The following is a 27,920-nucleotide window of genomic DNA, read 5'->3' on the forward strand; positions in this document are numbered from 1 at the left end:
GATGGACGTTAACGTGGAAGGATGTGTTTTATGTAAGGCAAGGTCTGGATGTGTGTAATTACGGAGGTAATGATGTCAGATTGTTGTTCTGGTTCACTGTGAGCCGTATGAACTCTGGCTGCCCTGCTGTCCTGAGTAGTTCCCGTACTGACCATAGTACTGGTTCCACTGGCTCTGATTCTGGTAATACTCCTGCCATTGCTGCGCATACTGCAGAAAGAAATAAAAGGAGCTTCATGAAACAACTACTTTTCACCATTGTATGCATAGGAATACAGTTATAGGAACTACTGTAGCCATCAGGTTGGTCTCCCGAAAACGAAGGGTGCTTTCACACTTGGTTCAACTGCCTGGACCGAACCCAGATTCTATGGAGTCAATCCAGGGCCATATATACTTGTAACAGAAAAGAAAGTTTTGCAAACAAAAAATAAAGTATTGAGCAAAAAATTGTAACATAATGCAAATCTCAAATAAATAAATAAAAAAATAAATCACAAAGGGAAATTGAGTTTTGAGAAATAAAAAGGAATCTTTCAAAAAAAAATAAAGAACTGCAAATAAATATCAAGTAGTGCAAAAAAAAAAAATAATAATTTTTGCAATTTTTTACAAATATACATTTGCTAAATATTTTTTTCCAGTATTGCCTTTACAAAACCTCTCAAGTCAATAGCAATGCTCATTTTGATTTGCAAATTTTACTGTTTGATGATTTAAATAGCCCCCCCCCCAAAAAAAGGATTCAGTTTTTTAATCTCAATTAAATTTATGACAGCGATTCATGGCTGATTTCGTTTGTGTCACGATGTCTCCAGCTGATGATGTCGCTTCCCAGTTCCTGTGACTCCGTCCCCTTGTCAAATCAGGGCCAGAAAGTGAAACGCATAGAAATGTGAAGTGCAAAAAGAAAACAGCTTCTCACAACTCAAGGTTGGCTGAGAAGCAAATCAAAATGAGCATTGCAATCGACTAGAGGTTTTGTAAAGGTTTTATAAATTTAGATGTATATATTTTTTAAATATATATTATTTTGCACTACTTTTTGCTTTTCTTTTTGATTTTTATTTGCAGCTTTTATTTTTGTTTGCAAAATCCCTTTTTATTTCTCAAAACACAATTTTCACAATGTGATTTTTTGAGATTTGCATTATTTTGCAATTTTTTGCTCAATACTTTATTTTTTTGTTTGCAAAACTTTCTTTTCAGTTGCATGTAAATATGGCGCTTTCACTGTCCCCCTTGCAACCTTCTCGGATGGTTTGTGTTTATACAGTCTTCTTTCCTTCTGAACGCTGACACGCTTGCGTCATCAAGCTGCTGTTTTGTGTACAGCTGTTGCTAGATGACGGCAACGAAAGCAAATCACCAAAATGGAGACGTAAGCACACCACAGTCATTCTGCTTTTACTGAATATTTTGGTTTTGAGAATGAGACCGCGTCTGCGCACAGCAAGCAGTATTTAGCCGTTCACAAAGCGTCGTATGTGTTTGCTTCCATGATCCACAAAGTTTGTTGCATGTTTTTCCCTGTGATGCTGTCAGGGCTGATACAGAAAATCTGTTGGTTTACAGCAAGCATTTTTGTCGGGAGAACTGTACAAGAATTGGAGAATGGCGGACTTTGTCTTTTATCAGTTGAGTTTGTTACCATTCAGACACATCACCTATATCTGTGCTGCTGTGTTCACCTAGGTTGAAAATCCTCCAGATTACCGGCAGGGCTAATAGTTGGAATAGTCAGGGCAAGAGACCTGCTGCACTGCTCCACTGTGTCTGCATTCAGACCCGGGGATTCAGGAGGAGAGAAATCCTCCTCATTTATAGTGTTTATATAAACATGATTATCTTTATAATGATAGAACAAATTGTGGTAATATGAAATTACAAATAATATATGTAGCAGGACATTAAATTACGGTTTATTTCTTTGCATTTTAACTTTGTAAACTATAAATCATGGGTCATGTGAGCCATGACAACAGTTGTTCACTTCCCACTTTTCCCCCCTGCTCTGCTAGCCATGCCCACTCCTCCCTCTGCTCGCAGAGCTCCACGCCCATTTCGAAGTATTTTTTGAAAACATTCTGAGGTAGACTTGAACCGAAAAAGGGGGGTTTCACGCCCCTTTAAGCCAGTTCCTTCAGACAGCAGCTACCACACAAGAGCCATCCAGTAAGTGATACAACATTTTCAGTGGTATTTTCAACTGCCACTTTCAAATGTGTGTGTGTGTGTGTGCAAATATGTCTTTTCTACCATCCCCATTGAACTGATGCACTCTTTTGTAACAGATCACCTAAATGTCATTTGTTTGCCATTACTTTTGTATTCTTGAAATCAGAAAGCATTCACAGTAACTGACCTGTTGATACTGCTGATTATAGCTCTGCTGGTAGGACTGTCCGGATCCTTGATTGTCATGATACCCTTGCCCATATCCTGGGTACTGGCTATAGTTGCCATAGTTGTAGCCTTGGTTGTAATTTCCTTGGCCATAGTTGCCCTGGTTGTAGCCTTGATTATAACCCTGAGGATGAAGATATGTGGGAACAAAACAAAACAGACAAATATGAAACAATACAGAATGCAAAGAAAAAAAGATGGCTGTGTCTGAAAGCTTAGTGGGCTGACTTGTTGCCTCACTGCCCTGCCAGGAAGTGACTCTAGAGGCAGCGTTTATGAAAACAACTCATAATAAGGACTTCAGACAGACTTCTGAGGTAGCATAATGATTTAAACAAAACATCTACTATTTTTGGTGAAATTAAATGGTTTTAGCTTACTACAACAGTAACTAGAAGTAACTAGAAATGCCATCAAAATATCAAAAACATGCATTTACATATAAAGTGACACCCAAGCATCACTTCAAGATGCCATGTTTTTTCTTCTAGCTCAACTGTCAGAAATGGAACGTACAGGCAGCGAAGGATATTTACATGCTACCTTCAAAATTTGACCAAAAGAAGACAGGAAATGAAACCGAGTTTGGATTCGGATGTGCCTTGATGTCTTTCTACTAGGGCTGCACGATTAATCGAAATGGAAGTGTTGCGATTACCAAAGAGGCTGCGATATGAAATATTTATTATTTAACCTCCCCCACCCAGAGCATATGTGTGACTGCCGTCTTACTACCCAATTGAGTGAGCACACTTTCGTTCTGCCCAATCAGAATTGCACATCCGAACTATGCGGAACGCCCACAATAAAAAACAAACAGGAAAGCGCAAACGAGAGGGATGATGGCGTCTGCTGCTTCAGAAGCATTAATAGACTAATTAATATTAAAGAAAAACAGCACATCGGTAATATAGGAATATCTTGGTTTCAAAGTCGCATGCACCAAACAAAACCAGGTCATTTGTAAGAGCTGTAGCAGAACGAGGAAAACAACAATCAACACCTAAAAAAAAAGCACCACAGGCAGCTATATGAGAAGCACTAAATAGTCAACTACAAGTTGGGGTGTCAAAATTAATTGTTTTTTCGGTGCACCGCGATGCAGAAGCAGACAATTTGGTATCGGTTCAGTAATAATCAGGCCCAGCACTACAGGGGGGCAGAAGATAAAGAATTTTCATAAAGAATTAGTTCATCCAAAACTGAAAGTTCTTTCTGTCATTAATTACTAACACTTCCATCATTCCAGTAGTCAAAACACATAAAATTATGACAAAATTTATATTGAGTTGCGTGTTATGCCAAAATTTAACCAATTTTCACGGTAATAACTGTGAATTTATTTATTTATTTTTTTAGGTATTTTTCTGGCTACACTAATGCCTTGAAATGTAACTAACACATTTAGCTACTATTTATTAAAATGACAGCAGATTGTAACATTTAACTTTTTCCTAACACTGGTAGTTGATTATTGGGTTAATAGGCAATACATGAAGCATGATTACTCGCTGATTTCACTATATTATTTTAGCGGTTATACGAATAGTCTAACCGTGAATTAGCGTGCATGTGTGGACATAGTTTGATGTCTTTACCTAAAACTTTAAACATGTATGTTATTCAAAATAAACTAGTGCTTAACTAACACTCACTGCAATTTTTGCAGTATGAAGCTACAATACAGATTATTGAGCTTAAATCGCAAATCCAATAAAAATACAAACAAATAAAAACATAAAAATTAACATAAACATAAAACAATTCCATAAACAAAACCAAAAATAAAATAACTAAACAAAAACAGACAAGAAACAAAATTAAACAAACACATTTTATAAATAAACAAAGATTTTAATAATAAACAAATAAATAAAAACAAAGCCAAACCAAAAAAGAACAAACACACACACAAAAAAATACAAATACACACCTCATGTAGCTAAACATGTCACAAATAAAAACAGAAAAGTGACATCAAGCACTCACTTGACCATATCCATCTTTGTTATAAGAGCCATAGCGATTATTATTGTAGTTTCCTCCAGTCTGATGGCTGCTGCTGCTGCTGCTGTATCCGTCTCGACTCTCTCTGTAATTCCCTCCCCAGCGGTTCTGACTGTAGCCATCACGATTATAACCTGACAAAAACACAGAGCAAGAAAAACACTAATGACAGAGCAGTCAAAACTGAATCAGTTAGCATAAGAGCTAGTAAGTTCAACTGACCCCCTCCGCTGTAGCCTCCTCCAGATCCTCCTCTGCTCTGATGGCCTCCTCTTGATCCTCCATGACTGTCGTACCGCTGGTTGTTGTTGTTGTTTTCGCGTCTCCTGTCTCCCCAGCTATTAAAGCGTTTTTCAGGAGGAGGTCCAGCCTTCCGGCCTTCTTCATTGTAGCGTTTGATCAACTCTCGAGCTTCTTCTTTCTGCAGCTCAATGAACATCACTTCATCCAGGAAATCTCCCGCCTCGGGCAGCACAAAGTTGGCTTTGGAGCCATGGAAAATAAGAGAAGCAGATCGATTCAATTTTGAACTTGAAAAAAATGCCACTGTTCCAAAACAAACTGTTTATTTATATTAAACCATAAACGTAGAAATCGTGGAGATGCTCAACACTACACAACTTTTTGGAACGTGTGTGACTAAGATTTGCATGATAATATTAGCTTGAGAGCTGAACATGTGTAGCAACACATTAAAAGTGTAATACGGCTTTATTTTAACGTGTCATTTTTTGCTGCTTAAATAATAATAATAATAATAATAATAATAATAATAATAATAATAATAATAATAATAATAATAAATGACTTAAAGGGATAGTTCACCCCAAAAATGAAAATTCTGTCATGTTTTCCTTTACACACTTCACTTGTTCCAAACCTTACTGAGTTTATTTCTTCTGCTCAACAGAAAGAAAGATATTTTGAATAATGTTGGGGAAAAAACTACCATTGGCTTCAGCAATCTTTTTCAATATGGATATCAATGGCTGCTGATTTCCAACATTCTTCAGAATCTTTTGTTTAGTGTTCAATAGAAGAAAATAAAAAGTTCAGAGCCACCCCAAAAGTTTAGAGTGCACATAAATGGTGAAGATAATAAATTTTTTGGTTGAACTATGCCTTTATATCTTACACTTTATCACTGATTTACATAAGACACTCATTAAAATGTCTTGTCTGCCATATATAGAATATTAATTAGGGATGCTTCGATCAGGATTTTTGGAGCAGATACTGAGTACCGATTCTTCGTCATGGTGATTGGCCGATACAGAGTACTGATACTGATGCTTCAAGCTGTATATAACTTTACCATTGCATACAGCACATTTTCCCTTCAAGTATGATACTTAAGTGGAGATCTCTCATTTCCTAAGAGAATAAATGAAGGATGTTGCAGATAATCCCTCAAACACATCTCAAAACTAGTTAGTGTAGACACATCATGGTTAGTAGCAGCTTTACAGAAAATAATAGATAAGACCTAAAAATATCTGGTAAGAAAAATGACTTAAAAAGCAATATAGAAACATGTAATGAAAGAAGAATTCAAATCTTGCATAAACAGTTAAAATTGATCTTCCTCTGCTTGTAAACCCATAAACGAACACTTGCGATTAGAGTACCAATCGAGTCATAAAATGTGATTATCAGCCAATACCGATCTCCGGGCGATTGATAGGAGCATCCCTAATAATAATCATTTGATGGCATATTCAACACTCTAGTAAGAATAAAAGCACAGGCTCAAAATGAATGCACAACTGAATTGTCTTAACACTGAAATCTTGTCAAAATTCTAGTTTTCAAATTATGATAATCAATATTCTGAGTATATTTTAGCACCACAATGAGCACAATAGATTATTTTTTAATATGTGAAGTAAAAAAATAATAAAAAAAAGTCAATAAAAAATAAAGAATAAGTCAAAAAATTCAATATGAAAAACAAAACACCATGAGAAAGAAAACTGTAGGTTGGCAACAGCCTCAAAAGATATTTTATAGTTTGAAGTTCACCCTTCAAACCACAAGGTTTTACCCACTTGCTAGAAAGAAGTTTATTTATCCTGTAGATATATATATAACAAAGTTTACCAGAGCAAGGAACACATTATAAACAATTTTACAGCATTTTTATTATGTTTTTAGTCATTTCTTTTAGTTTTAATAAAAGCTGTTATAATTAACAACAACAAAAAATGTATAAGGTCAATAATATTAGCCCCTTAAAAATATTTTGGATTGGCTACAGAACAAACTACTGTTGTCCAATGACTTGCCTAGTAAACCTAATTAACAGTTTAAATTATAGTTTGAGCTGGATACACTAGAATCTTGCAAAATAGCTATTAAAATATTATAGCCTGTCATCATGACAAAGACAAACTAAAATAGTTATTACAAATAAGCTATTAAAAGTATTAAGCTTATCCATGGAGCGATCAAAATATCACCAATTAAACTTAAAATTAGGACTTTTAAGGATGAAGTGAGACCTGTTAATCAAATGTTGCAGACCTATTTAATCATTTATGATGTTGTTTTTCACAGCAGAGTTCCTACCTTTCATTTCTAAAACAGCTTGATCGGGAACATCTTTGCCATCCTCAGCTTGCTTACTCTTTCGTTCTTTTAAATCCTCATCCCTGGGGCAAATTACAACAGCCTTACGGTGGAACCCTTCAAAGGGGCGCATCTTTCGTCTCTGGGCTGATCCATATACATTTGTCTAGACACAGTGACAAAAGAGAAGTAGAAACGGTTGATTATTGTTGTTGTTTGTTTTGGTTTTTTTGTTCATCCCAGCTCCAATTTATTTTTGAGGAAATCAGGAACCCTGCAATAGAATCCAAACAGGAGTCTACGAAAACCTGCATCCTGGAACAAAAATCTTTTTAGAGATCCTTTGTAATAAGGTTGCAAAAATGTACAACTATTTAGACCACTGTAAAAGCAAAGCAAAATATAGCTGCAAGCAGCAATTATCGGGGCCAAGCAGCCCAGCAGCCACATCATAAACAAGCATGGCAACAAGTTACAGAACAAATTCTAGAACTTTTTGGCAGCATGCTCTGAGCCAAATTTGGTGGAAATTGGGCTAATGATCTATAGAGAGTTCAAAACAACAGATTTTCAAACGAATTCAAGATGGTGGACAGAAAGTCGTGTCAATTAGGTAATAAATTATATTAATGCTCTCTGTATGATACAAGACCAGTCTCATGACAATAGACAAAACTATTCAAAAGTCATTTGATAAAATTTGTATCATTTCTAATGATGGAATTTAATTGTTTCTCAATTTTACCCAGAAGGTGGTGCAAATTGATGTAGTTTGGTCAATGTCTGGTCTAGATCACACACATTACGTTTGGTTTCAATACTTTAAACCATTGCCGTGATTCAGCCTGTAATGTCATCTGGCAGCATTACATCAAGTTTGCAATTGCAATTTGGTGCACATCAGCCAAACGATCTAGGAGGAGTTCGAAAAACTAGGTTCTTGACTTAAGGCAAGATGGCGAACAGGAAGTTCAGTTAATTAAGACATAATTGGTATCAATATTTTCAGGACAACCCAATGAATGTATCAAGACAAGTTACATAACAATAGGAAATATTAGTCAATATAAAGTTTTTCAGTTGTTATAATGTTTGATCAAAAGGTGGCGCTGCAACGAAAACTTTTTGAGCACCTTCACGACACAGTCCTAAAGACATACCAATTTTCATACCAATCCAAAAATGTGTCCAAATAATATAGCAATTTTGACAATTCAAAAAGGCCAAAAGCCAAAATGGTTGACCAGGGAAAATCAGAGATCATTGAGAGACTCGCATGCTCCGCCAGATGTAAAGAGACCAATTTCATTAAGTTTGGACTAAAGGCTGAGAAATTATAAGCAAAAGAAAGCCATTTTGTGTATCTCCAGACCACTAGGGGGCAGTGCATCGAAACACTGCAGCTCACCTTAGACCATGATTGTGATAACACACTCCAAATTTGGTGTGAATACGTCAATGCGTTATGGAGATAACACCTTAAGTCAATTTTCGCAAGCTCTACGCTAAATTTGTTCGCAAGTTAATTGAAAACTGTTTGTCTAATCAATTTGAATTGCATATATTTTGGTCAGCGTGGTCTGTAGATCATTAGATTCCATTTTGGTGAAAAATCAAACAAGCGGCCTAGGAAGAGTTCTATCAAATAGGTTTTACAAAAAAATCAAAATAGCGAAATTTTGATTGTAGCCCATTCAGTTCAAAAGTTATAACAATAAACATAATTGAAACTTTGGACAAATGGTGGCGCTAGAGAGTCCAAATTTGTTGTGGTTGAAGATCAGACTGTTTGTAATCAGTGTGCTAAAATTTGCACAAATGCCACAAACGGTACATAGGTCTGCCATAGACTCCCAGAGCAAAAAAAAAAAAGAAGAAGAAGAAGAACTGGAAGAGATACAATAGGTGCCTACGGACCTTCTGTGCTTGGCCCCTAATTATATTAAGTAAAAACTATAACAATTTTATAATTGAATTTTTAAAATAAAAACATTCCTTGATAGAGGTTTCTTTTTTGCACGTTAATACAACACTCAGATCAGAAAGTGTGAAAATGTGCTTTTTGACTAAATTCTTGCTGTGTCATGGATAAGAAACATAATGGAAAACCACGGTTTGATGTCTTTAACAACATGTTTGATGTCATCAAGATAGTGGAACTTGCAACTGGTTTCCAAAAACAAGAGCATAACAAATTATGGCCCAATACCAAATAGTACCTTTAACTCTCCCACATTATGAGAGGCTGTCGGATCAATTCTTGCTGTGTCATTGACAGAAAACAATTCAGAATACACACTGCTTTTTCCATCAACCATTTGTCTTCTTTAATAATATGTCATGTCATGTCTGAACTACCAAGCCTCCTTGCATCAAACAGACTTGTTATTAGGAACAATTAGAAACATTGATTAGGAAAAAGTATAGAAAAAAAACAACAAACTTTAAAAAATAATAATAATAATTTAAACTGTTATGAATTACTCTGAAATAAAGGTACAAAAACTGGTGGTACTATTTTAAGGGCCTCACATAGAACATTTTAACTAAGTATTTAAGTGAGTCCTTAAGTGACTAATATGTTCACTTCAGTTACTAATATATACGTTTAAGATACCAATATGGAAATTTTAGATATAAAGACAAATTTACCATTCCAGTTTTAATATGGTTTCATACAGTGTATCAAATAGACATTCATATTTTCATTGAGAGATTTTTTTCATTAATAATCACATAATGTACAGTAATGATGCACATGCAATGTTGACAGCTACACTCAAAAACAAAATGCTGGGTTGTTGTAACCCAATGTTGGGTCACAGTTGGACAAACCCAACCACACTGGGTTAAAGTGTCATTTAAATTTAACTTGCAGCACAGGAGATAGAGACTAGTAACGGGTTGGACCTCCTTTTTCCTTCAGAACTGCCTTAATCCTTCATGGCATAGATTCAACAAGGTACTGGAAATATTCCACAGAGATCTTGGTCCATATTGACATGAGCATAAAGCATTTGTTGCAGATTTTTTGTCTGCACATCCATGATGCGAATCTCCGGTTCCACCACATCCCAAAGGTGCTCTATTGGACTGAGATCTGGTGACTGTGGATGCCATTTGAGTACAGTGAACTCATTGTCATGTTCAAGAAACCAGTCTGAGATGATTCACACTTTATGACATGGTGCGTTATCCTGCTGGAAGTATCTATCAGAAGATGGGTACACTGTGGTCATAAAGGGATGAACATGGTCAGCAACAATACTCAGGTAGGCTGTGGCGTTGACATGATGCTCAATTGGTTCTAATGGGCCCAAAGTGTGCCAAGAAAATATCCCCCACATCATTACACCACCACCAGCCTGAACTGTTGATACAAAGCAGGATGGATCCATGCTTTCATGTTGTTGCTGCCACCTTCTGACCCCACCATCTGAATGTTGCAGCAGAAATCAAGACTCAAAAAATTGTAGCCTCAGTTTCCTATTCTTAGCTGGCAGGAGTGGCACTTGGTGTGATCTTCTGCTGCTGCAGCCCATCCGCCTCAAGGTTGAACGTGTTGTGTGTTCAGAGATGCTCTTCTGCATACCTCGGTTGTATCAAGTGGTTATTTGAGTTACTGTTGCCTTTCTATCAGCTCAAACCAGTCTGGCTATTCTCCTCTGACATTAACAAGGCATTTGCACTCACAGAACTGCCGCTCACTGGATATTTTCTCTTTTTCAGAACCTTCTCTGTAAACCCTAGAGATGGTTGTGCATGAAAATTCCAGTGGATCAACAGTTTTTGAAATACTCAGCCCAGCCTGTCTGGCACAAACAACCATGCCACGATCAAAGTCACTTAAATCACCTTTCCTCCCCCTTCTGATGCTCGGTGTGAACTGCAGCAGATCATCTTGACTGTAGCTGTGTCTCATTTCAGAGGCTGCATCCTCCGAAGGATGGGACTTCAAAGGTGAATCCTTCGAAGTCAACACAAGCTGAACCGAGCATTTTGAAATTAGGCAATCAAGCCTACAGAGGACGAATCTTGTCACCAGCCGACCGTAAAAGCTGCTGATAAAATTTGTAATGACTTTTTTTTCAAAGTAATTTTAAAACTTATTTCAAGCGATCTGAAGTCAAAACAAGGTACACAGAAGCTGGAAATATATTTCCTTTGATCCATACATGTACACATAAAAAATGTAAACTGTCTATAAAGATCACTCCTTAGTAAGACATGTCATAGCTAGGCAACTCGCTAGGTTTTGGAATGGAATCAAACCAAATAATAAACAATTCATACATTTAAACCAGATTTTTCTTTTAAAAATGTCCTGCCATTATCAGTGCGCAATTTTGAGGCTGCGATTGAAGGAGCCTAAGAATTTTTTTAAAATGAGACAGCCTTCATTGCGCCGTGATGACGCAGCGGACTTTGAATGCATCCTACAGAGGATGCAGCCTCTGAAATGAGACATAGCTCATGTCTACATGCCTAAATGCACTGAGTTGCTGCCATGGGATTGGCTGTTTAGAAGTTTGCGTTAACAAGCAGTTGGACAGGTGTACCTAATAAAGCTTCATTAAGCTTTTTTGATGCAAAATTATTTTAAATAACCAGTTATGCCACAGGATTATGAAAGTTATTTCTTAATAAGGAACTGGATAGCTAAATACTCTTGATACATGAACATGTAAATACTGTACAAAAAGCCTACAACAAATGTCGATCTATATTCTAAATATCGAATGTCTAACTAAATAACTTATATAATTCACATTAACTATCACTTAATTTTATGCAATTTTGCTCACATGGCTGATAACTGAATAATATTATATGATGTCATTTCGCTGCTGTCTTGCCACAGTAGATCTCTCCTTCACAGCAAACACAAGCACACTCTGTAATCTTTTACTGATTTACAAATTTCATTGAAGAACCAAATTATCGATGAAAAAAAAAAAGAAAATCCAAGATCTGACAAATCATCTTAGCTCATTTAAACGAGGTACAAAAAAAATTAACCCCAGAGAGCTAGTACAGAAAACATTATGATAGCCACTGTTCATTTACGCTCCGGTTTCTTTATCTGCCTTCACAATCACATCACTCATGTTGTCAAAGACAGCAAGCGATGACAGTTCACAGAGCAATGTGTAGTCTGACATGCATCAAAAAAAACCCTTCAAATCGGACACAGTAACTGTTGTAACAGACAAAAATATACTGTGTGAAATAAGTAAACAGTTCTACTATTCTAAAAGAGGCTCTTTTTCACTGACATGTTTTTGTGAGGATTTCACTTAACAGATACAGAATTTGTTTATTAACAGACTCGGCATGCTGATTGTAAAACTCAATTACCTCACAAACAAGAGCAGCTCTGCAAAGCTGAGAAGGTTGGTTTTACCTCTTACCTAGTTACTAACACAAACATCAACAACAACCCACAGTATAAGTGCCATCTCTTTAAAACCAAGGTTATTTCTTTTTATATTTAACACAGCGACGCCGGGAATTTTTCTTACTCACCAGTCTGAAATTACTCAAAATATTAATAGAGTCAAAGGCTACCAATACAAGATAACAGAGGCTCACAGAACAATTTAAATGTAATAGGACATGCAAAATAATTTAAATACTTTAAAAAAAACATCTCATTGACACTTCAGTACAATACATCAATTATTGCTTCTACTCTATCATGTGGCACCCTGAAAGATAATAATGATAATATTTATATTTATATATATATATATATATATATATATATATATATATATATATATATATATATATATATATATATATATATATATATATATAAATAACAAACTAGAAGTAGATAATTGGCAGTCATGTCTTCTCTGGGTATCATAAGGAAATATTTGCATTACCTGATCTAATATGTAGTTGCGCTTTTTGTGCGTGGCGATCTGAAGCAGTCGGTTCAGACACTGAGTGGCCTGCTGAATCAGGATGTCCCAGCGGCCGGCATAGTTCCGCTGGCGACGCAGACCCATCACCTACAGTAACACCATGACAGACCTCTATGTAAAAACAGTAATACTGTGAAGCTATTCTAAACACTTCTTCCTTTTAAAAGAAACAAACAAATCTCTTACTGAACTTAACTTTTGAAATGTAAATGTATTTTTTAAAGAAAAAGTACTCAAAATTTTTATTAAATATTAGACAAAGTACAAATAAGCCTGTTTCCTTTAGTTTGCGCTTGACTTTTTTTTTTTTTTAAATGTGAAAAGTTCTAATCAGATGATCTTACCTTCATTTTCTCCATGATGGCATTTGTGCCCAGGATGTTAAATCTTTTGTCTGGGTTCATCTCAGCATGTTTAGCAGCCCATGTGGTTTTACCACAAGCAGGAAGGCCAATCATCATCAGGACCTTCAGACAAACATAACACTCATTAGATTCCACACTTTTTTAATGGGGTATGCATCATATTGTTAAATGAACACACACTATAAAGTGAAGATCAAAATTAGATTAACCTTCTAAATTTAGAGCTCCATTTAATTTATGCTAATATGTTCCGATCCTCTCAGTTATTAGTGTAACTCTGACACCTGGTGGTAAATTCCTTAATTTGCTGACAAACCCAGTTTCATTTTCCTGGTTTCACTGAGCAGGATGGTGAGTCATCGTAAAGTGACTGAAATTCTCCAAAGGGATGAGCCTCAGTCACAGCAAAATAAAAGATTCATTTCAAATCTGTGATTTCTAAAACTTTGTATCTTTACAATAATACCACTGAACTGCCGTAAAATTACTGGAAAATCTTGAGAGGTACATTCAAAATGTGCTGTTCACATTTTTATGTCATGTCATTAGTTTAGACCATTAACTGCTAATGTCATAACTTCTCATTCTGGACATTTACAGAACAAAACTTCTGGTAAGTGGTTTGTTCACACATTATCATAATTCATTGGAAATTTTCCAAATAAGTCTATGTGTGAAAGAAGTGAAATCATTCAAGTCCCTCAAAAAAATTGGTCATCAAACAAAAGGTGATGAAAACGGCAAATCCCTTAAAAAATAAAAAAATAAATAAAAATCGCAAAAAAGTTTTTACACTGGCTTGAGGTGGTTTTGGACTTGTGCACACAAGGATTAATGCCAAAAATAAAAGATGGAAATGCATTTGCAGAATAAACTCTTCAAAGAGCAACTAGTGATGTTGTTTGTCCACAGATTGCTGAAGTTATTCAAAGCAAGGGCCTGAACACTTCCTTGTAATATTGACTGCTGTATGCCTGTAGTTCTCTTATTTTGGCTACTGTGCTTTCAACAAAATAAAGTTATTAATTAATTAATTCATTCATTTTTGAAGTGTCATGGTTATTTTAGAAAACACTGTTATACTAGCACATTGTAGAAACTCTTAAAAATATGAAGATTATTGTGCAAATTATAAAAATTATGATGTATTATTTCTGATAAAGATCAAGTGTTCATAAACTGTTTTCTAATTTTGATCTCTATTGTATAAATTCTGTCAGACTTTGTAAAGAATGTTGGGATTTGCCTTTATATGGCATTATATGGGTGCACTGCAAAGACAACATAAAACATCACATCTAGTGATCACACAACCTTTTTAAAAAATTACCTGGCAATCAGATTTGCTGCTTGGACCTACAGTGCCTCTGACCCTGTTCTCCAAGCTGACGTCTCCGATGAAGGAGTAGCCATCTGGCAATGGAAAATAAGGCTCCTCCCGTTGGCCAAAGTTAAACTCGACAGCGCAATTCTTCACCAGAACATGAGGAAACAGAGCCTGACTGGCCAGCTCTTCTTTAGACACACGAAATGCCACATCAAGCCATTTCCCATTCTTTGAGAAAGCCATTTCCACCTGTTCATGACTGTCAAAATCCTGCAAACAAAACAAACATATGAGACTGTGTTTATCCATCATGTCCACTATTTCAGGAAGGTTTGCGTTTATCATTTGGTTTGCTTTCCTTCCAAAACCTAGCAAGTTGCCTAGCTAGACAGCATTTTAAAGGGCACCTAGTTTACCCCTTTTTCCAGATATAATATACGTCTATTGTGTCTCCAGAATGTGTCTGTAAAGTTTCAGCTCAAAACACTGATCAGATTATTTATTATACCTTATTATCGCCCACCGTTCCCACGTGCCTGTCAGTGTGCCTCAATCTCTGCGCACGTCCTATCTTGTTGATATGATTATACGCGTTACTATGGAAACATGTAAATAAGCAGCTGTCAATCAATTCAGTGGGCGGGGAAACCGCTCTCCTACTTCAAGTTGCAGTCTGCCTCAAAATGGGAGGGATTTGGATGCTATTTTAACATCAGAAAAATTAAAAAACTTAATGTATTTCTATCACCCCAATATGACTGTGGACACACTATACCTACACACAGTTCTGTCCAAACAGCTTTAAAAAGATGATTTTCACCATAGGTGCCCTTTAAGTTAACAGTACATACTAGGTCTTACCAACTGACATTTAATTAAATTAACATGATAGCATTTTGTGCGATATTTTTGTGTTTTAATCAGAGTATTTTGTTATATTTTAGAAGCATGCTGCTAGTTTAGCAATATGCATAGCACACAACTCAGCTGAAATACAACTGTGAGCTGTAGTCTCTGTGTACTCATCTGAAATTGCTGTAATGTGCTCTTTAAAAAGGTGTGATACAATTTACCGGAGAAAGTATGTAAAATACATGTAAATGTGTAAAAACTACAATAAAAAAATATATACATTTTGACAAAATAAACTTTTACAAGCTGTTTTTCCTCTGTTGTGGACTTTCTGTTTTGCTGCCACAAACCTCTGCCCTACAAAGATCACTTTCAAAGCAAGACGCGTTCTACTGACTGATGTTATGAAATTGTGAAAAATCATCAAATGAAATGAACTAGACAGCAGAAATTCTGCAATCAAAATGCCATCAAGCAACTTTCTCATTGTGCTAATTCCAACTGAAAATGACTAGTTTTGAGGACATTGCGTTTTAGGAAATAAAATCTTCTCTGCTTCAAATTTTTAGTTTAGCCATTGAGGTTAGATGTCCACCAATTATAGAATTAAACAGTAAAGAGTTATTTTATCATAAAAACTAAAAGCTGTATCTCTGATGCTTCATTCACATGGGGTGTAGTCGTTAACATTTGATGAAGGGAGTGGCTGAAGCTTCACATTAATGTAATTGTCAAGGTGATAACAGCCAATCACATCAAGCTTGGCACAGGAGTAGTAGTAGTTGTTGTATTTAAAGATGTATATAAAGACTGATCATAAAGAACTGGGTGATTATTACCAACCGTATTATTAGTTTTTTCTCTATTTTGACATATTTTGCTGGCAAAACATGAACATGATTAGCCAGCATATGTACATGTATTTGCATATAACAATCTGATTGGCTGATGCCTTTTACCATTTTGGTGCTTGAACAGTTCAACTTTTGCTTTGAGCAACGGACCCAACATGACTAGTCAAACTCACAATTCAGTTTGCCAGTGCTTGACATCACTCCATTAAGGGTAATTGAAAGTAATTGAGAAGTGTTATTGCTGATGTTCCGTGTGAATGATTGCATTGCAATACAGAATGAATATTCATATATATATATATATATATATATATATATATATATATATATATATATATATATATATATATATATATATATATATATATATATATTTTTTTTTTTTTTTTTTTTTAATATAGTATTTTAGAGTATTTTACATTCATTTACTCACTTTTCATTTATCACATAGCTGTTTGAGCATTTTTTTACACAAAATAATGAAAAATACTAATGCAAAGTAACACCGGTAAATATCTCGAAATTTTCCAAAGCAAGTTTACCTGTAATTTTTTTTTTAAAATGCACCGTTCATTATTGATCAGGCTATTGACTACCATAGTATTTACTATTCCTACTATGGAACTTAACGATAAAAGGTTTCCAAAATTCTTTAAAACATTTGATTTTGTGTTTAACAGGAAGAATAAAACACTCAAAACAGTGTTAGAAATTTTTATTTTTGAGTGAACTATCTCTTTAAGAAAAAACTGCCTTTTTGACAATATACAATAATACAGCTACTGAGATAACAGATTCTATATTAAAAGCAAAAAAGCAGAAAATTAGAATAGCACTTACAATATAACATCCAATGATATCGCCTTCACCAAATTTCTCTCCATAGTCTCCAAATTTGTAATTGGTAGACTTTTTTCCTGTTCCTCCATAGCCATAAGAGAACGTCTCCTCTCCTGAAAGAAGCCATTTTCCCATGTGTTAGAATCAAGAAAGATCATTTATTTGATCAATTGACATTGGTCTATGATTGTATGTGTTTGTTTTACCAAGCTGTGTGCTGCAGGAATCCAGAGACCAGCCAACTCGTACAACATGAGGGTCAGGCTCACTGCTGGGAAGATGTTTTACTGATATATACTCCTTGACCTGAAAAAAAAGTGCCATGATGCTTATCATGTTAATAATGTTATGTGATGATTTTGGGTGTGCAAGATTGAATATGAACACATTTTGAGACTAGATTTTCAATAATAATTTTTATTTGCTTGTGAGTGCGTTTTAGGCAGGAACATTGGCTGGTTTAGGGCTCTCCAGGATAAATAAATTAGACATTAAAATCACCATTCTGTGGCAAGTTTTAAGAGTGATTCACTACATCATTGATTTAAACAATTCGTTCAGAAAACTTGGTTATTTTTTTAAAGCAAGTGAATGGCTCCACCTCATATTTTTACACCATTCCACTGTTAGTTTGAAGAGCAAATATGAAGCAAACTCACTCCCTTTATCAAAATCAAAGGGTCAAGCACCTGTCCATGTAAACTTCCATTGGCTACTTAAACTGGAAAACTCTTCAAAACAGAAGTGGGTTTGCCAAGCGAGAGGACATGATGGATGTTTTTGTGGGTTTCACAATGCACAAATGTTATGCTTCTGCACTTTTGCTTTTGTGACATTCCAATATTATAGCTTCAAAATAAAGTAAAACCAACATATACATTTTCGCATCTTGATTTATAGAAGCTTCTAACTGCATTTTAATAGGCTTCTTCATTCTATGAATGTTTATGTGAGTGCTTTTGTTTATTTTTGAAAGTGAGCGACACTGTTAAAACAACATGTGTGATAATACCACATATGATAAATCCTGCATAGTCCTAAAAAACAAATGGCAAATTTTAGGGTAGATTTTAGGTTTAATGTAATGTAAAGTTAAGAAATTATAGAAATAACTAAAGAAACTACCTTTGAATAACATGGGGTCAGTAAGATTTAAAAGAAATATATAATTTTATTGAGCAGATATTGAACAGATCAAAAATGACCAATTATTTAGATTTCAAATAAATACTGTTCTTTTGAATTTGATTAAAAGAAAAAAAAAAATTATTCACCCATATATTAGGCAGAAAGTTCGTTTTCAACATTGATAAGGATTTTAAGACATTACTATTATAATCAGATGTTTTCTCAGAATGATATCTGAATTAAGGCTGCTGTAAATTCAGCTTCAAAAGTCACATAAATAACCTATCATTAATAAAACATTGAAATAAAGAACAGTAATTTTATTTTGAAATTTCACATGATTACTGTTTATTATATTTTGATTAAACAATTGTGAGCATAAGAGAACCTAGCCGGCAGCTAGCTCTCACATGGTTGCACACTGAAGCTAAGCAGGAATGCACCTGGTCAGTACCTGGATGGGAGATCACATGGGAAAGCTAGGTTGCTGCCGGAAGAGGTGCTAGTGAGACCAGCAGGGGGTGCTCAACCTGCAGTCTGTTTTGGGTCCTAACAGCCCAGTATATTGATAGAGACTCTATAGTGTTCAGTGAGTGCAGTCTTACGGTCAACCAAGGTCTTGACTCTTTGTGGTTGTTAAAAATTCAAAGAGTTGGGGGTTAAACTAGCGCAATATGGCTTTCGTCGTGTTTCAGGTGGTGGTTGAGGAGATTCACCCCAAAAATATGTAAAGCGCTTTGAGTGCCCAGAAAAGCACTATATAAATGTAAGGAATTATTATAAAATTAAACAGCATTGTTAAACCCAAACTTTATCCTCTATTGGATATTACCTTCAACTCATAGCAAACACGTCCCTTGTTTACTCCATATGTGGCTCGTGCTCCAGACCAGAGATAAGCAAACCCTTCGATGGTCAAAGGATAGCCGCTGCAGTGGTCAGGAGAGACTTTAAAGTTCAAATCACTGTTATCTGTTGAAGCGAGTAGAGAAAATGTCATGATGTTTATTTTTAAATTATTCTGAATCATAATTAGACCAAACAAGTGTTCACATACAAGTATCAATGGCCACTAGTGTGTCATCAAAATCTTCATCGTCCTCTTCCGCAGAAGGCTGAGGTGACCGGGACCTTTGATAAAAATAAAAAATAAACTGTTGTAAATCACTTAGTCTACATCAAGTAATGATGTGGATGGTATAGAAATAAAATAATAATGTGCTAATCTTCATTTTTCATGGCAAATAATTAAAAAATAATAATAAATAAAACATTAAATACAGTATAAAGTAAAAACCCAATTATGTTTCTTTAGCTTTGTAAAATTCAGGTACATAAAAATATCCCCGTGCAAAAAAAATCATCAAATAAACAGAAACATTAGACGGGTTGAATAAAAATGTGAATTCACTCTGCCAGCAGATGACGCTTGTAACATAAAATAGTTTTAGGACATTTTCATGTGCATTTTGCCAGTAAAGCCGGTACTGTAATTTCAGAAAAAAAAAGAGGATAATCATTCTTTGATATAGGTGTCTGAAATAAATGCTTGATGATGTGTTTATTAGTCACATTAAAGCATAGTCAATAAAAGCAGTGCAATCTGCCCTCTGGCCTTCAGAAAAGGTTTCCTACTGATCACAGAGTTGTGCTTCTCTGACAAGATGTGCATGACAATATGTTTATTTCATGTGGCCTCCATTTTAAAAAACAAAAGCAAGGCTGCAGTGGGAAGAAACATGGAAGTATAGCACCAGCACAGTAAACATTGCAACAACATGCTGTGGACTACAAACCTCCAGCTGTTGCCACGATTTAAATTATGGGAGTTTTCAGAAAGAAATAACAAAACAGGAGGGTGGCGGGAGATGGGTCTGAAATACGGGAGATGACCGTGAAAAACGGGAGTGTTGGCAGGTATGCCTTCACGGCCAATCACAGTCATTTCTGTTGAGCACTGGTGAATACTACGGCAAATCAAAACTATGGTGTTCAAGAACGAACTTATATGTTAGTTGGAAATTGACATTTTATTATTTTTTAGTACCGATTGGTGACAAAAGTCAGTATCGCGAAAAAATATCATATAGTGAAAGAATCAGTTCATTAACTTGAGTTTAATAAATGGCATTTAAAACATATGTTTGGGAAAGCCCAAAACCTTAGCTAACTAGTGCCATTTAGGTGAAAATGAGGTCTGATATCGCTTTTTATTTTCACTATACATTCAGAACGGACCTTCGGGTCGCTTGGAAGGCGGTGAAATTATAAATTTGTGTCCCTTTCACTTCATTGATAAGATATAGAGCTAGGTACACAACGTTCCTATGCGCCTTCAAGCGACACTTCCGGGTTTCTTCCGACCACAGCCTCGATTTCACTTTTAAAATGGAAGCTGCGTGAAATCAGTCTATTACAGCTTTTCTGAATAACAACTTTGATTTCATTTTGAGTTATCATACAGCACTACACAGGAGCTGTTTCGGAACAAAAACCTGGACTAACAATTAATTGAATAATTAGAAAATAATCTGCATCTGAGGTGTAATGGCCACGACCACCTCAGGTGTGCATTGTTTTCTAAAAATACAACTGCCTGTTGTCATTTATTTCCTACTTAATGCTGGAAACATCACAGAATCTTTGGATGTTTGCCCATTCTTGTGTGGCCCCTGAGCTGCTAGCCTAATAAAATATGTCTGATGGCTCACCTCTACTTCATTTTACACATTTTGTACCATAATATTATTGCAATATGCCACAGCAGAGATTGGCTAAATTAAAACCAAAATATTTGTCTGCCAAAAGAATGCAGATGAACCAGATGTTGCATGAACCAGATGTTGCAGAGCCTTTAATTTCAGTATGTTTATGTACTTCCAACTGAAACTGAATACTAAGTAGGTGAAACTAATGGTAAGAGGGGTGTGGTTAAGAATATTGTAGCTGAAGTTGTCAAACTGACATCAACAGAAAAGAGCCACCACTCTAAATGCAGAAAGAAATGCAGAGGTTTTTTTCAGTGGATTAATTTGCATAGATTAACTGTTCACCTAAAGAATGACAATTTGCGCTAAAAAAACAAAGATGGTAAATTTTGATTTCAATAAAGTAAAAGCTTTGCGTAAAATTCACCTTTTGTCTTCGCGGTGATCATGATGGCTGTTACCGTGGGCCTCCTCATAGCGTCTCTTGTGGCCATGATGTGCATGTCTGTCTGGTTCAGTCTTGCACTCTTCAGTCTGCTGGCTTTCCAGAGCCTCCCGTTCATTGCTGGCTTCAGGTCTCTGCTCCTGCTGCTCTAGCTTTATCTCATCTTCACTTTTCAGCTTTACTGTGGCTGCCTCATGTTCTGTAAAACATGTTCAAGTGATATTTAATATAAAGAAGTGCTTTTCTAGCAGGGTCTTGAGCCCCAATAGGGGTGCTTAGAACTCTTAGTGTGGGACTCAAGATTAATTAAAGGAACCTAAATCAAGACACAACAAACATTCATTTCTTGGTGAACTATCCTCAGTTAATGCTATAAAGCGTGGGTTTTAAAACTGTGGGGCGCGCCTATTACCTATTAAGGGGGAAGCGAGACATTGAGGCGTGCACTCAAGTAAATTATGATGATAATTTTTATGCTTTCACTAGAGGGAATAATATGATTAACGTTAGCACCACAGCTAACTATCAGGCACCTGTAGAGTTAATGCGTTGCAGTAAAACATAGAAATGTTTCAACACATCCATCGCCTTAACGCACCTGCCTGGGTGTTTCAAGTATACCTAGCAAGACCTTGATTTGCTTGTTCAGGTGTGTTTGATTAAGGTTGGAGCTAAAATCTGCAGGACACGGACCTCCAGGAACAAGTTTGGTGATCCCTGATTTAGAGCAATGGTGTCAAACTTAATTCCTGGAGGGTCAGGAACTGAATTCTGCATAATTAGCTTCACCCACCTTCAACTCACACCTGCTTAAAGCTGCGGTCACACTGCACTTTTCTCACCACAGACTTCCATTCATGTGCACACGAATGAGTCAGACCGGAAACACAAGCTTGTGCGTCAAGTTTCACAGTCCGCTGCATTGGAAAGTTCATGCTTGGTGAACTCTGACCTGCGAACTCGCATCACATGATTGTGTGAGACCAATCGAAGATCAAAACATGTATGGACCTCTATGAACCAATCGCTTGCTTTTTTTTAAATGTCTAATCATCTTGTTTATTCCCACCCCTTTTCGCAGTGCATTACTACAGAATTTCGCACGCACAACCTCTAGTCTGACCGCAGCATTATAGTCTCTAGTAATCTTGATCACCTTGATTTGTTGGATCAGCTGTGTTTGATTAGGGTCGGAGCAAAACTGTGCAGAGCTGCGGCCCTCCAGGAATCCAGTTTGAGACTTATGATTTAGACCGACCATTAGAGTAAAATTCAAAAACCAAACTTAAATGTACTAAGCTCAACAATGGCAGCTGCGATCCTACCTTCCTTGCTGACCGTCTCAACTGTTGCTGGCTGCTCATCCACAGACTCTATTTTGCTTTCATCATTAGGGACTTCAGGAAAATTGGTGTCCATCTCAGAGCTCTCTTCCTCATCAGCCATCTGTCCTTGGTCAGACTGCTCATCATTCCCAGCCTCTGCAACTCCTGTCACATGCAAACATGCAACTGTCATAAATGCATGTTCATCACTATTACTACTATTCAGTATGGAACAAATAAAGCATGCAAACTCGAGTACCTGTTTCTGCCTCCTCATCACAGGTGGGCTGTTTTTCATCCTCCAGAGCTGACAGCAGCCGCTCCACCAGATCCGCTTTCAGTCCTCTAGTGTCCAACCCACGCTTCTGGAGCTCCTCTTTCAGCTCGTTCACTTTCAGTTTCTTCACATCCAAACTCATCTTGCATGACACAGTGTGGAGCTCTCACTCCCAGTCCTGCCGAAATTGAAGTCAAATTTAATTATCTACAAAATATTAATAGATGCTTCTGCGCAGAGAGCATTTAATCGGCTAGAAGGTTTGATAACAATATTTTTTGATTCATTTGGTCAGAGGAGACAAGCCTAAAGATTTGAACTTTTATATCTTCTAAATGGGATTTTGGTCACTGTTTTGGACCACACTAAATTATAGACTACCTTAAGACTAACACATAAAGAAACTTTAACTATGATTTCACTGGGACTTTAAACTCTGTCAATATCTGCTCACTCTGATGATGTTCCAAATCTGTATTCATTCTTGGTCTGAACCCAAATAAAAACATATTGAAGAATGTGGGTGACCAAACTGTTGCTGGCTGTTGATAGTAGGAAAAAATATTCTGTAAGTCTGCAGGGACCAGTAACTTACCCACATTCTTCAAAATAACATATATATATATATATATATATGATAAAATTAGTGAGATTGAATGAAGGATGATCGGATTTATAGGTCTACTATCCTTTTTATGTTAACAATACAACAAAACATATATTTTTACATTTGTTGAATACATTTCTTGACTTCCACTTCTAAATGCACCTACTATAAATGAAAAGTGAACCACTGTTTGATTTATTTGTATTGTGTGCATTAGTAATATAAATGTGTTATTTGTTTTTGTTTATATTTTCACAAATCGCAAAATAGTAAAACCAACATCACAAAGAATTGTGACAAAACCTTGAATTGTGATTTTTGCACCGTTAGCAGAGTGCAGATACTGTGTATTAAAGGTAACAAGTCCAATAATGTTTGAATTCTTCCACAGATTGACGGTTTCATCATGTCATTTGCTCTGACTGGTTATTCAGCAATGACTCAGAGCGTGAGTGTGTCAGAGTGCAGTAGCAAGTAAACAATTCAAGTCAAAAATGAACACAAAGATGCTGGCTGTAATCTTGTTTCATTTGTTAAATAATAGCCCTGACAGGCTAAATGTTGAGCCAACACCAGGGTTGCCAAGTTGGATATTTTCCAGCAGAATTGAGCTGCTTTTAATCACTTGCCAATAAAAATCATACAAGGATGATGATACTGAGAAAACACTTTTGTGAGGCACAGGTACACTGGATGAGAGACCGTGGCCCTAAAATTGGTCGTTCATGCAAAAAATAATAATAATAAAATTAATTAATTAAAAACGCAGTATCAGTTGAGAGGACTGAAACCAAAACTTTCTGAAAACTCTTGCCAGTAGGGGTGGGCGGTACACCGATGTCATAGTCATCACCGGTGTGACATTGCGCCACGACATGGATTTTCTAATACCGTCAATACCGTAATAAATCAATTATGTGCCTTGAACGGCTGCATTTACATCAATAATAGCTAATTCTAAATAATAAGGCATTCAATTTTCTTCAAACGTTCAGTTGTGGCCATACATTTCCTTATACTACAGGGCTCGAAATTGCAACCATTTTGGTCGCATGAGCGCCCGAAATGTAATCTATGCGCCCTCATAATATATTTGGGAGCATTTGTGTGTCTGAATATAATGGTCGTAGTGCAATCTGATTTGATTTTTTCTAAAAACTTGCTGAATCGCTCTACCCTGCCGCTGTATTGGTTCATATTAGCTGTTAATCACTTAACGCTTCCCGCTGTCAGATAACAGGGAGCTTTTGTTACTGCAGGAAATGCAAACGGCTGAAGAGTGAAAAGTGCACAGGTTTGCAAACCTCACCTAAAGTTATAATAATAATAATGGCGCAGATGACAGCGATCATGACATGAGGTAAATGTTGATCCGCCAGCTGAGATCAATCGAGTGTTTTCGGAGAAGGTGCCCGAATCTCGATGCGTTGCATTCACCGTTTGTCAGCGCAAATGTCCACTAAATATAAAATCTAACACTGTACACATCATCGCCAAAGAAACTCACCTTTACTAAGTTTACACTGAAACTACGGCTCATAACAAAGAGCGGAATTGCGCTGGTGGTCATCGCGAGAATCCTGCTCTGTCTGCTCATAAATTGGTGCGGCTGACTCGCCTGCTTTATTCCACCAACACAGAGAAATGAAGATCAGCTCATAACGAGACTGAGCATTTACAATGACCCAAACCAAAACTTTTAAAGAGTGATAGAAGTGAGACTTTCTTTTGTCCGTTCTTCCTTGAGATGTATATTATTTTGCAATTGAAAGTTATACCATGATATTATACCGTCACCGTTCAAAAGATGAAAAATACCGTGATATTAATTTTAGGTCATATCGCCCACCCCTACTTGCCAGTGTGAATTTTTTCAGAAATTTCAGAATCAGTTTGTGCCTCATGGCGTCAGCATGCACACTGTTTTCACCTTTCTGACTGACCAACACGACTGTATTCTAAAGCTGGGTTCATACCAAACATGGAGCAGTGCATCACTTCCTCTAGTTTACCTGTGGGATGTTTTTCACCAATTTTCCTCTCAAGTTGAATTATTTACTTATAATACGTATTGCACAATTAATCGTTTCAGCATTGATATCACAACGTGATCATTCGCAATAGTCACATTACGAGCATATGCAATGTTGAGTCTGGATTATAATTTATTATTCTGCAAGTGTTTTTTAAACCTGTGACTGTGTGAGGGTTTTAAAAGCATTTAGGCATTAGAAATTGAACCGTTTGTGTCTTTGACAAATTAACAACAATTAATTTTATTGAATTGTTTATAAAAAAAAAAAAGATTATTACTTAACATTTTATAATTCACTTACTGTATACCTGAATAAGGTTCGACTCCTCGGAAAACAATAAAATGTTTAAAATACATAAATACCACTTTTATATATATAAATATATATATATATTTTTTTTTCTTTATTGAATTTATCTCTCCTTGTAGATTGTTTATTATATTTTATGCATCCCCAACAGAATCATCCCAATCAAAATAAAATTATGAATTCGTTCCTAATCTGTGAACCTCTAAAAGAAATTGTATTCATATCACAATATATATTGCAATGTTGTATTTTTCCAACATCGTGCAGCCTACATAAATACATATTTTATGAATGAGCAGTGAGGCATATTTTTACATTTTAATATCATTGGGCTAGTTTTGATTTGCATATTTCAAAAAAAAACTAGCAAACCTTCCAACATGGTCTTTCAGGTTTACACCAGCTAAACTTCTAGCAATAATCTCATTTACTGCAATTCAGCAAAAAACATTCAAATTATGATCAATCTTTGGAACATATTATTCAGGAGCTACAGCTATCAGTTTTGTTTTGCCTGTATATACAGTGCTCAGAATAACAGAGAACACCACATTTTGAAAAAGAATATTTTATCGATTTCTCAGTGAATATAGGCAATGCATTTCTGTGCATTTAAACAAAGCAGATTTATTAAACAGATATTTATTAAAATAATATTTTAGTCACCAAACATATTTAGAAATTGAAAGATAATACAATTAAATCAACCTACAAAATTGTAACTAATATTTCAAATTTTTCGCATCTTTTTTCCCCCTCCTTTTAAATTTGTATATCATATTTTTCTATAACATATAAATTTGGGTGTACAATTTTTTTAACCCTTATTTTAAGTTATTTTGTTAAATAAACTGCAGATTTGGCTTTAGTACTGACTAATCTAATGTATATTTAATTATTTATTTAGGTTTTAATGCCATTTCAGCAGCATTGGCTATATTCATAGCAAAACAATCTAATGTACGTACACACATATAATATTGTATAGCTTCCTATTAAAATATTAATTTTAAAGAGAGATTTGTAAAGGGTGTACTTGTATATACTGAGCACTGTATATATTTTGACTCTCAATGTGCTGTAGGCTGACTTGAATTCGAAAAAACCTCCAAGGACAAAGGTTTCAGCTTAAAGCTTCTAATGTTCAATTGAAGAAAAAAAAACTCATCTGCAATTTGAATGGCCAGAGGGTGAGTAAATATACAGTAGTTTTTTTTTCATTTATGAAAACAATCCCCATTAGAACGTTGACTCGTTTTTAGCTACAGTCACTACAATAGCTAACCAGCTAAACAGCCTGACCCAACGTGGTCTTTCAGTTTGCACTAACGTTAGCTAAGACTAACGTTAACTGGAAAACAGTTTCATGTTTCATGTGGGAGCTGCTTTGTTTATGGTTCAGCACAGTCTATCATATTTAACAGGCTAATTGCTAACTTGAATCATGTTAGGCCATACATAAAGAAACGTAATAATAACGTAGCGTTACATGTTGAAACCAGCTATGATTTTTTTTAAATAGGCACGAGTTCAGCAGGGTGGGTCATTCACACAGCTAACTGGCTAACGTTAAATCTCGTGTTGTTTACTTACCACATGCATAGGGTTAAACAATCTCATCTAATGCAATTTAGCAAATGCATTCATTCAAATTAAGATGCGAATCAATGCGAAATAGCATTCGTCTGATTTCTCAATCTAGGGAACACGTTATATTAGCACACTGGGTTCACGTAAAGGAACATGCATTGTTATTATTATTATTATTGTAATGCTAACTCTAAAATGTTAGTTAAAATGTGCAATGGACTTACCAGAGAAAAGGCTATTGTTCAGTTGAAGGAGCCTGTTTGTGTAATGTAAACAAACACAGGATTACAACCTCGCGGGCTTCTAGACGGGGCAGCAGAAGACACACTGAATATTGTTCATA

General features: G+C 35.8%; 1 protein-coding gene across 1 annotated transcript; it reads right to left on the minus strand.

The window, feature by feature from the left end:
* On the minus strand, positions 1-27,909 carry hnrnpul1 (heterogeneous nuclear ribonucleoprotein U-like 1). Its single transcript, XM_056478436.1, has 16 exons — positions 27,802-27,909; positions 23,018-23,213; positions 22,759-22,923; positions 21,416-21,632; positions 19,338-19,411; positions 19,113-19,252; positions 17,359-17,458; positions 17,153-17,265; positions 14,610-14,876; positions 13,259-13,381; positions 12,873-13,001; positions 6,982-7,147; positions 4,636-4,896; positions 4,396-4,547; positions 2,366-2,530; positions 1-210 (listed from the first exon to the last, which is right to left on the minus strand). The coding sequence occupies exons 2-16, from the start codon at positions 23,175-23,177 to the stop codon at positions 94-96; spliced, it is 2,349 nt and encodes a 782-aa protein (XP_056334411.1). The 5' UTR covers positions 23,178-23,213; positions 27,802-27,909; the 3' UTR covers positions 1-93.
* Between the last annotated feature and the right edge of the window lie 11 nt (positions 27,910-27,920).

The sequence above is a fragment of the Danio aesculapii genome, chromosome 18 (genome assembly GCF_903798145.1).
Source record: "Danio aesculapii chromosome 18, fDanAes4.1, whole genome shotgun sequence".
NCBI classification, from domain to species: Eukaryota; Metazoa; Chordata; class Actinopteri; order Cypriniformes; family Danionidae; genus Danio; species Danio aesculapii.

Coding starts and splice junctions, on each gene's coding strand:
- hnrnpul1 (XM_056478436.1), bottom strand. CDS start 23,177: ATGAGTTTGGATGTGAAGAAACTGAAAGTGAACGAGCTGAAAGAGGAG. Junction 21,633..22,758: donor TGAGACGGTCAGCAAGGAAG/GTAGGATCGCAG, acceptor CATGTTTTACAG/AACATGAGGCAGCCACAGTA. Junction 17,266..17,358: donor TTCCTGCAGCACACAGCTTG/GTAAAACAAACA, acceptor GGCTTCTTTCAG/GAGAGGAGACGTTCTCTTAT.